Source organism: Phragmites australis, chromosome 2, assembly GCF_958298935.1.
Source record: "Phragmites australis chromosome 2, lpPhrAust1.1, whole genome shotgun sequence".
Lineage (NCBI taxonomy): Eukaryota > Viridiplantae > Streptophyta > Magnoliopsida > Poales > Poaceae > Phragmites > Phragmites australis.
In genome coordinates, this window is record NC_084922.1 from 3,934,172 (window position 1) to 3,944,813 (window position 10,642).

Sequence of the window (10,642 nt, forward strand, 5' to 3'; positions counted from 1 at the left end):
TTAGGGTAGCTCCAGCTGGTTCCTCGTACCACTATGCCAGTAAGATTTGCTGATCGTCTGGGCAGCAAACGGCTTCAGCAGAATTGGTTTTTTACTGCTATAGTGATAGAGTCAGGACAGATGATCGCTATTGTCGGTGGATGAACACCGCAAGCGAGGATCCTGAGGGACCCCTTTGAGATTCGACCGGAGGTTAATTCTGGATCTACCTCGTACGTGGGATTAATACGAATGTATGGGATCTAGGTGAGACGGATGATCGTCTGCTGGTGGAATTAAATGCACAAGAAATTTAGACAGGTTCAGACCGCACGGAGTGTAATATCCTAGTCTTATGTGTTTGATGTGCTACTAATGCTTTCGAATATCTTTCTCTTAATCTCAATCTCTAACTTAGCTTGTTCCACCTGGCTCCTCCTTCTACGAAGTGCTCCCTCCCCCCCCCCCCCTCCCCCCTTTATCCTACCGGGGGAGGCTCGGCGTGTCCGGAACGGGGGCACAGGTTCCCGTAAACCATAAATAAAAAACAACCATTATGTGTCTACAGTTTGATGTTACAGAGGTTGAAAATGCACCTTTCGGTCGGTCCTGTCGGTCATTACATCCCAACTTTAGCAGGTGCAGGGGGGCCACCGGCCAGCCACTGAATATCCCCGCATGCCCGTTCGGTCAGAGCAGATCTGACACGGTCTGATGCGGCAGGGCGACAGGCGATATGCCTCGAGCCCATCGACGAAATCATCAAGCCGTCTCCTTTATGGGCCCCGCAAGGTGACGTGCTGTGGGACCCGTCACATTAATTATCCCCACGCCTTCCTGCCAGGCGGTGGCAGGGACTAACGTACTCAGTACGATAGACGTGGGGGGGAGTGGTTGGATGTGACCGGCCACGCTCCCTCTTAGCATATGAATATTGAAAAGTTACTTGTGAAGATCAAGTGACTTAGGTATAAAGTTATCAATTAAGTTTTATAGACTATCGCATATGCTTTGTGTTTGAGGGTGAGTTGGGATTAGATTCCATAAGAAGATATTAGTTGAATTGATATATTTAATATGCCAAGTTGGAAGAGCAAGATCAAGATAAATTTATTGGGTAACTTATATAGTTGATGCTTGTGGTTCATACCTTGGTGGTGAATCAAATGAAGATTACGAGAAGAGTTAAAGTCTCCTATGCTTTGTATATGGAAAAACATCAAGAGAGCTTTATTAAGCTTCCAGATATCGAGTGAAGATCAAGATGGAAGTGAGAATGATCATCGTCATTAAGAGAAGAGAAGTTGATGTCGAGCCTTGAAGAACTATAAGAAGCGTCGGAGCTTGGATGATGTACTCGTCAAGTCTGATAGAATTGTTCAAGGCAAAGGTATAACTAGAATAGATTTTCTAGTTTTACCGATCTCAAGGAGTTTGGTGGGAGAACGGATTATAAGATTATAGGTGTACTATCAAAAGGGGTTAACGGAAGCGTTGCTCGATTATTGTGTCAAGTGCTCAAACCATATGTTTAGTGCGAGATGTGTTTGTGTTGAGAGAGCGTTTTACAAGTTCAGGGTATCTAAAAAGGTGTTTTAGAACTAACCCTTTGTTGTTATTGGTCTTAGTGGCGAAAAGTGGTTATGGCAAAGTCTTAGTGGTGGTTGGCATGTTTCATGTGATATCTAGTTTAATCTTGGAGGATTAAGTTTTGTATAATGGGTGGAAGTGTTTGAATCAGTTTTTGGAGTGTTCCTGATTTTGATCCAATGTGGTTGAGTTAGGAATTCAATAGGGGTGTGTAGCTCTATGAATAAGCTTTCTATAGAGTCTAAAATTATAAAAATCGAGCATCAGGATTAAAAGTTATTATCATTTTTTAGAGTATCAGCTGTGCTGAAACCAGCTGTTTCGGTTTTGGATTGAAAGTTCCAAGTTAGTCAGTAGTTTTAGGTTCAACCTAGAAGGAAGCTCTCGGTTTTTGTTTTCTCATGGAATTGGAAGTTCCGAGTTCAATTATCTTTTGAATATAAGAACAATTATAATGATAACTTTTCAACTAAGTTCTGACTTAGAACAGAATGCTCTGTAACGACTAGTTTTTCAGAGTGGGGTATTTATACCTATTTGCCTTCTTACGTGGGAGCATAGCCTGGGAAGTGGTTTTGCTATCTTTATGGTGCTTGTGAGAGGTGTTAGAACCTGGCGTTTCACCTTTGAGTCCTCCCCTCTCTTCTCTATCAAGATTTTGCGAGAATCAAGTCTTGTGACTTAGTGAGGATAGAGTGAGGTGTGTAGATCTTGGGTTGCTCGCACATGTCATATTAGTTACGTGTGTTTGAGCACTCGGCGTTGATCATGCACGAGTTCGAGAGTCTGTTACTCATGGAGACCACCGTCTCCTAAACGACTCGATGGTGGATTGCCGATGATCTTCTCAAGTGAAGATTATGAGGAGGTCCGGAAGTAGTTGTGGAACTCACCATCTCCGGAGTGGAGAAATAGTTGGTCATAGTAGAGACGATGAGTGCATGTGTGCAACCTCATGAGGAAAATAGTTAAAAAAAGATTTGACTCAAATGTGACTGAGCTTTCTCAACAGAGACGTGGGATATCGATAGATATCTCAACTTTGGTAACAAATTATTTGTCTCCGTATTTCCTTACTCTGATGCATTATCTTGATATTCATGTTTGTATGCTTATTTGTATGTGTATTAAGTTAATTTTATGATATTCAAATATATTGTTGTGTGTTGATCGGAAGTTCCGATGAATAATATTGGAATATCCGATGAACATAAAATCGACACATTCAATGAACAATAATTTCAGCATTTCCAATTAAAGTTTTATTACATATATTGCTAGATTTGAATAATCTTTGTCACACCTTAGGATTGTAAGATTTACATTTGTTTAGGGATTTGAAAAACCTTTGTCACACCTTAAGATTATAACATTCAGATTTGTCACACCTAGATTTGAAAAACCTTTGTCACACCTTAAGATTATAACATTCAGATTTGTCACACCTAGATTTGAATAACCTTCGTCATTGTTCATCAGAATGTTACAAATCATCATATCTCATTCATATCTTTTAGACCGAGTCGCCACTTATGCGACTATCTAGCAACTTCAGTAAACTACTTGATAGCAACTTTTTGTGAGGACTTGATTAGCATGTTTATACATAAGTTGCTAGTAATAAAACGTCTCCGAAACATATCTAATACGAATATTATTTTGTTAGCCTACTCGTAAAGAACATTGCTGTGCAATCGGAATTTAAAATGAGCAAAAAAGAGTTACGACCGCTCAAAGTGATTGAACAAATCAGCACACACAAACTTGCTATCTTCTGCGCTTGCATAACGTCAGCCCAGCCCATGTGTTGACCCTAAGCCGCATGCTGCCGCACGTGATCCACTCCGTTTCTCATCCAAAGCCTTCAAGGCAGCGACGGGCCAGCCCATCAGCGTGCGAGGAGTAGAATCACGACCCTTAGACTTAGCGAAAGAAGTTTATATCGGGCTCTATTCTTTTTTTTTAGAGGAATATCAGGCTCTAACTCGATACATTAGGACTAGAATCCAAATAGAAATCTGGAGCTTTTTAATTTTTATATTTAGAAAATAAAAATTGCAAAAATAAACATCTATTTATTTTTTTTATTTTTTTTTGCAGAATTAGGCTATTGTCGTCCGCTGGAAGATGTTCAAAAATGGGCATCTATTTTAAAAAATAGTCATCTGTCTAAATTTTTTGGAGAGCTAGATCATAATATCCTCTACACCATCAATTTTTCAGAGTTTTTCATGACTATTTTGATAGTATTTAATTTTGAGAGCAATAGAATGTAATATTTTTTATTTTTAAACCTATCGCCCGTTGTAACGACATGTGTTCGTCGCCCTTCTAACAGGCGATAGTAGCCTAGTTCTTCAAAAAAAAAATTAATAGATGCATATTTTTGCAATTTTTATTTTCGAAATATAAAAATAAAAAATCTAGAAATCTGAATGCACGGCCCAGTCCTAAGTCCTAACTGCACGCGTACCATGGCCCATGGGTGTAGGTTGGATTGTTTCCCGAGTTGGAATTGTATTTTGTTTAATCTCATCAGTCGATCGATACTGACATACTGTTCAATCTTGTGTCTTGATTTGGAGCTTTCTTTTATATCTCTCAATACCTTTATTTTTCTAGAGTTTTTTTAGAGAGGAATAAATCAGGATGTACATAACTCACTCACACCATACATGTATGTGTATCCTAAACACACATGTTACATATGGAAACTCGCTAAACGCATACGTATCTCGGAAAGAATGGGCCCTGCCCCGTTGAGGGTGAGACTCAGGAGCCTGTTCCTGGCACTGGAACGAAACCTAGCTCGGTCCTCTTATTTTTCTAGAGTTCTCTCACATCATTTTGTTGGATCTTTGGAGGGGGCTTCTGTGTTCAGGTAAAGGTCAGATTATATTTGCCTCTTGTAGCTTCTACACACTTTGTTTCCGATTCAGATCGTAGCTATCGTTGTGTTTAGAACAAAAGCCATGTCTCGATTCAGATCTCATTCCACTGCCTTGTCTGTATAAATTGACATCCACATGGCACCAGTCCAAGACATGCATTGCAATGAGCATGGTAATAACTGAAAGCGAGAAGCACAAACACAATTCAAGGAAGAGCTCAATTATGTTACAATTACTGAGGTTCCTTCATGTTTCCATCACTCAAAGCAAATGGCATCCATAGATAAGAACCGGAAGCTGCCTGCCTATCTGACATCTCTACATACAATGACGGAAATAATTTACCAACAGAATAAGAAACTAAATCATACAATGCTAATGCCGCATAATAGAGGGCTGGCGCGTAGAAAAAAGAAGAAAGTACAAAAGAGGCGCATATTTTACACGGCACCGATGAACAAAGGCCATATCCCGGCCTCATGCATTCAGAGATGCAGACCGTCGTATGGTTATGCAGCGAGGGAAGCGGCCTCATGCATTCAGAGATGCAGACCGTCGTATGGTTATGCAGCGAGGGAAGCACCGGAGAAGGCTCTGCTGATGCTGATGCTGATGCTGATGGTGGTGGTGGTGGTGGTGGTGCAGCGGAGGCAGTATGTATGACAAGAATGACGGGTCCTCATCTAGAGCTTCTTTGTAGCTCTCAAGGATCGGAACGATGTCGTCAAACTGAGGTCTTTTGTCTGGGTTGGTCGCCCAGCACTGGGTTATCAGATGGCTTATTGCCACAGGACATGAAGCAGGCAGTGGTGGCCTAGCATTCTGCAAAAAAGAAAATAGTTACAAGAGGCTGACAGATGAATGCCAGCATTCTGAAAAGAGCTTCTCAATGAATACATATGCACATAACGATATACATATAGGAGGTGCATCAAGAACCATACCTTCAAGGCAACAGCAACAGCAGCCTGCTCGGGAGTCATCTCGCTGAATGGAACCAAAGCTGTCAAAATCTCCCACATGACAATTCCGAAACTGTACACATCGACTTTCCTAGTATGATGTTTCTCTTTGATCATTTCTGGAGCCATCCACCTATAGGTTCCTGTAAACCCCTTACCACTTCCACACTGCGATTCTAAGCATGAAATCCCAAAATCTGCGACTTTGACTGACATATCTTCCCCGAGGAGTATATTCTCTGATTTCAGGTCTCTATGAAGTATACCCTGCGAGTGTAGGTAGCTCATCCCACGAGCAATGTCTAAAGATAATTTTAGCACCAATTCAATGGGAACTGAATGAGGCCCTTGCTGATGTAGATATTTCCTGAGGGAACCCCCTGCCATGTACTCGGTGATGATACAGAATACTGGTGGTTTCTTACATGCTGCAACGAACTGCAAAAATTAAGATATTAGATCAAGTCCATATCAAACAGAGTCTCAACAAAATGAGTTCACATGATGCAATACAGGACACAGTACCAAACAGATTAATAATGTTTCTGCGGTCAGATGCAGGCATGTCACTTGTGTCCATATAAACAAATATATTTTTCCTGATAGATTTACAAAAGAGAACGCCCTTGAGGAGCTTTGCCAGTCATTGGAAACATGGAATTGCAACTTGCATAAATATCACTTGAATCCCACGCTTCCTCCATTTCAGTTGATTCTGTAAAGTAACCTTTTTACATGTGACTTATGGGCTTGAGTGAGCAAGGTAGATACTCAATAAACTGCAAAGTCAGACTGATGTTCGTATCTACATGAACTATCATTCTCTATGTCAATTCTCCCTTATTAAATGCTAAATTGCTAACAAGATGCACTTTTCTCAGCAAAAGTGATATCCACGGTCCACCCACTGTTTAATTGATAGCAACACTTTTTTTCCATAACTTCTCAACACAGCATCTAATGTTATCACCGATGGTGCAGTAGATGATGGCATGAACTCATCAAGCATAAGATAACAACCTCAATATAACCATTGGCTCATGGATCGCTTTACCCAACATCTTCACAATGAAGCCAATGCACATCCTTCCAACATAAAGGTGCTCTATACAGTGACTGAACTTATCAAATGATCTTAAGACCAACTAGCTTCTTGCAACGCTCATATCCAAAATATTAAGATTACCAGCATCGACTCTACCGAACAGACATAGAGATTAAATCTTTTTTTATATGATACCTTCGCTGAACAGCTAAACCAAAAGTTATTTGTCAAGTAACTCCTACAGTTGCAGCAGGTCTTACAAAGGATTAGCTGTAATTAACTATTTATTTACAGTGTACGAACAGAAAGTTCCACCAAGTAGTATGACTGATAGTGTGCAAAAAAACACTCAGGAACAAACTGACATCACTAGAGAGAAGTACAAAGTGCTATTATTACCAATTAAAACCACCTCTTCTGGATAGAAAGGGGTGTTATTCCATTATTTAAAAAATGGATAGAAAAGGGATGATTATAAAAGAAGAAAATATTACAAGGGGAAAATTGGTCATTCTTAAACATGTACTGTCAGAACTTATAATTTCACCAGCCATTTCACTATCCCAAATATCAATTTCATACTGTCACAGAGGAAAAGTTCTACTGCCCTGTTCTTCAGGTCACAGTGCAGGGAAGCACAAATCGTCTCACGACAGAACTATCTTATCTTCGCCCCATCCTTCCTCCAATCCAAACAAAGCATAAAGGTTCGACCTTTAATGTGAAGTTCAGTTCACCTAACAACTCCTACAGACTACTGCACGGATAGGACCAGCAAAGGAACAACGACATGAAAAGGGCAATTTAAATTAAAAAATGTGTTCAAATAATTCAGCATCTTGTAGAGATGAAACCAACCAAACCAAGAGCCCAACAAGAGTCTGCACACGCATATACAAACTTTTTTTCCTTTTAACCGGTTTGCGCAATTCAGTTCCTGAAGCAATGTTTACATAAACAGAGATCACCGGGTACCACACAGTGGTTGAGAAGCAGATCCTCCAGTCGGCTCAAAAAATGAGCAGCCGGGACCAAGACGCATCACAAACAAGAAATTTATTTCGGCTGGACGAACTGCACAAGCAATTGCTCCGTGCCTTAGATTCATAGTCACCGCCAGATTCTAGTTATCCAAGGGCAGAATTCATCACACTAGTGGCAAAGAGATGTTGCCTAGAAATGCTAACTTAATAAGATGGTATCTCATACTACTTTCACAAAGCAGCACAGACTGGAACACATCCATCTAAATCGATGGCAAGAACAATTGCGCGGTAAAAGTTAAAGGAGAGGTTAAAAAAGGAGACAGAGAATGGGTTCATACCGAGATGATATTGGGGTGGCGGAGGCGGAGGAGGAGCACGACCTCGGAAGCGAACTGGCGCTCGAGCTCGGCGGCGAGGGCAGCGTCCTCCTCGGGCTGGCTGACCATCTTGATGGCCACCTCGCGGCCGGCGTACCTGCCGGAGTACACGCGGCTGTGGCGGCCCGAGGCGAACTTGCCCCGGATCTCCAGCTTGGACAGGTCGGCGCTCCACAGCTCCTCGCCACCGCCCCGGATCCTGGCGCCCGGCGGAGCCACCAGGTACTTGGACCACGACACCGCCTTCTTGTACTCGCCCAGCGACAGCCGCCGCTCTAGCCGCTTCCCCTGCCCACCATTGCCGCCGCCGCCGCTCTGCTTGAAGCACTGCAGGCTCTTCATCTCCCAGGACGGAAGATGGTTTGAATCTTTGAAGCAATGCGAACCGAAGTGTTTATGCAGACGAACTGGTTCAGAAGATTAATGACAGAAATCTCGCAGGATTTTCGCGCATCGGAAAAGCTTCCAAAATCCAAACTTTATGGCAAGAAAAGGCCGGTTTGGGGTGAAAAAGATTGGATTTTTTGGTAGAGCACGGATGTTGGGGGATTTGTGCTCCGTTCTTGGGTTGGGCCTATATTTCCCACTGTAAGATTGGGAGATTCAGACGCGATAAAACATTACGCATGAGAGTACAAGGCTGGAGATGGAGGAGGACGAAGAAGCTGCAAAGAAGATCGTTGCAATCGGGGAGGGGGCAGAGGGAGAGTGATGGGTTTGGTGTCTTTGGTGAGAGAGGAGAGAGAAGAACATGCGAGGGAATGCAGGGAGTTTGGAGTTTTGTTGAGAGAGAGAGAGTTAGAGAGAGAGAGGGAAGACGGACAGTGACCTTCGCTTGGGGCTCAAATTGCCGTACTGCCACTACCGGCTCAGGAAGGGCCGAAGGAAGGAGATGGGGTTACCCTTATCCATCCGTCCATCCATCCTGCGGGGCTTTCTACTTGGGGGCAGCGCAGAAAAGGAGACGAAGGACACATTTCCGTACGGATAAGAGCTCTTCTTTGGTGGCAGTACAACGGTCCTCTTTGGACAGCTTTTTTTTCCTGATGATCATTTTTTATAAGTTGTCTCTTATTTAGAAGTTGTTGCCCGTAAAATCGGTTGGCTGGAAAAAGTGATCTTTAATAATCCTGATTTTTTTAAGAGATTACCTGTTTCAAGTATTTAATGGCTATTATACTTCTAAATTATATAAACTCGTCTGACATCTGAATAATCGTATATATGATATTATTTTTATTAACTTATTGTATTTAAACATGAGAATATTATAATTTTCATTAAAAGGCTGACATGATTCGACAAAGCATCCTTACCCACTAAGACTCAACACATCAAAAGATGAATTATCATTGCCTCCTTCATTTCTCATTCTCTCTGAAATTTTCTGAACTGTTTGAAACTCTAAACATTTAGAACACACATGCAAAACATCATATTCTTTTTTTTATCTCCATTGTGAGAGAGGCTTCGAAGCTACCGATTCAAACAAACTCAATTGAATCAAAATGAGCAACGCCCTTCTTTCTTAGTTGCTAATCACAGATGGCAAGAAATAACAATCACATATCCAAACATTTATGAACAAAGAAATAAAATCTCCAAATCACAAATCGTCTATCTGAATCCATGGATCAAGGGTGCGATGACCTGTTGAGCATAGGAGAAGAAGACGAATTAGTGTCATCGTTGGTGCTGCGGCTACGCTGGAGCATGTGGGCTGGAGGTGGCCTAACGAGGCAGGATGGAGGCGGCGGATACTAGGGCATGGATCTGGGCGTCGTCGTCTTCTTCGACCATATGCGTCGGCATTGGGACCAGATCTCGCTAGGGCTCCGGTCGGGGTTGGCGCACTCCGATGACGCTACTGGCCGTGGCCGACAGGAAACCCTAGATGGAGCGAGGAGGACGAGTGCACACGAGGATGGCGAAGGTTGCTGCTGCCTCGAGCGCTCGGCTAGTGGGGATCACGAGGATCGAAGGGGTAACTCAGTGGTATTGGTCGGTAATTTTCAACATCTTTCAAGGGAAAGTTCCTATTCTTAACCTGCAAAATCGATAGTGTCTACGGGGAGTGGGGTTTCAATGGCTTCTTCTTGTACGTGTAATGTGGGGACGTCTGGGAATCGTGTTGGGGAGAAACATCCTAGAATCAAGTCGTTTGGAGGATTGAGCGCTTTTTTTTTGTGAGAAGCAACCAAGAAGCTATCCCAAATGGGGCCAACAACCGGAAACTATACTTTGGAGACTGAGACTGGGTTTGGTTCAGCTTATTTTGGCTTTTGTTTTTTGGAAACCAGAAGCTGAACCAAACAGCTTAGTTGTTGAGCTGACTTTTGAAAAACTGAAAAACTAGTTTTTAAGGAAATAAATAAAAGTTAATAAACTGGTTGAGAGAAAAAAATTTAGCTTTTAGTATGCTAAGAAGCTAAAGATTTGTTGCAAAATTTAATAGCAAAAAATCAGAAGCCAGAAAAAATAGCTTTTCAACCAAAAGCTAAAAAGACTCGACCCAACCAAAGAAGCCCTCGCAGCTTTGCTTACAAGATGAGATTATTCTATTTGGAATTAGTTAAGAGTGTAAAGTCCCATTTCAAACATATTGATTATGTCGTACACAATTACTATGAAATTCATCCACTCTTACTGTAAGTGATTTTTCCTATGAAATTACTACAGAAATAACGCGTACTGGGCTGACCCTGAGGATGAATTCTTAGCTTCAGCTTCATACAACGAGAATTTGGAGGCAATATCCGCACCTTCTACGACTTGTCGAAAGCTTTGCTTCGAGAAAAGAAAATGGCAGCAC

General features: G+C 42.0%; 1 protein-coding gene across 2 annotated transcripts; it reads right to left on the reverse strand.

Moving 5' to 3' along the window:
• Positions 1-4,664: 4,664 nt before the first annotated feature.
• LOC133895202 (serine/threonine/tyrosine-protein kinase HT1-like) lies at positions 4,665-8,714 on the reverse strand. Of its 2 annotated transcripts, XM_062335371.1 has the most exons (4): positions 7,792-8,714; positions 5,405-5,860; positions 4,991-5,282; positions 4,665-4,936 (listed from the first exon to the last, which is right to left on the reverse strand). In XM_062335371.1, the coding sequence occupies exons 1-3, from the start codon at positions 8,170-8,172 to the stop codon at positions 4,992-4,994; spliced, it is 1,128 nt and encodes a 375-aa protein (XP_062191355.1). In that variant the 5' UTR covers positions 8,173-8,714; the 3' UTR covers positions 4,665-4,936; position 4,991. The 2 variants fall into 2 exon arrangements, with proteins under 2 accessions (XP_062191355.1, XP_062191350.1); XM_062335366.1 differs by having other exon boundaries at positions 4,665-5,282.
• Positions 8,715-10,642: the final 1,928 nt, after the last annotated feature.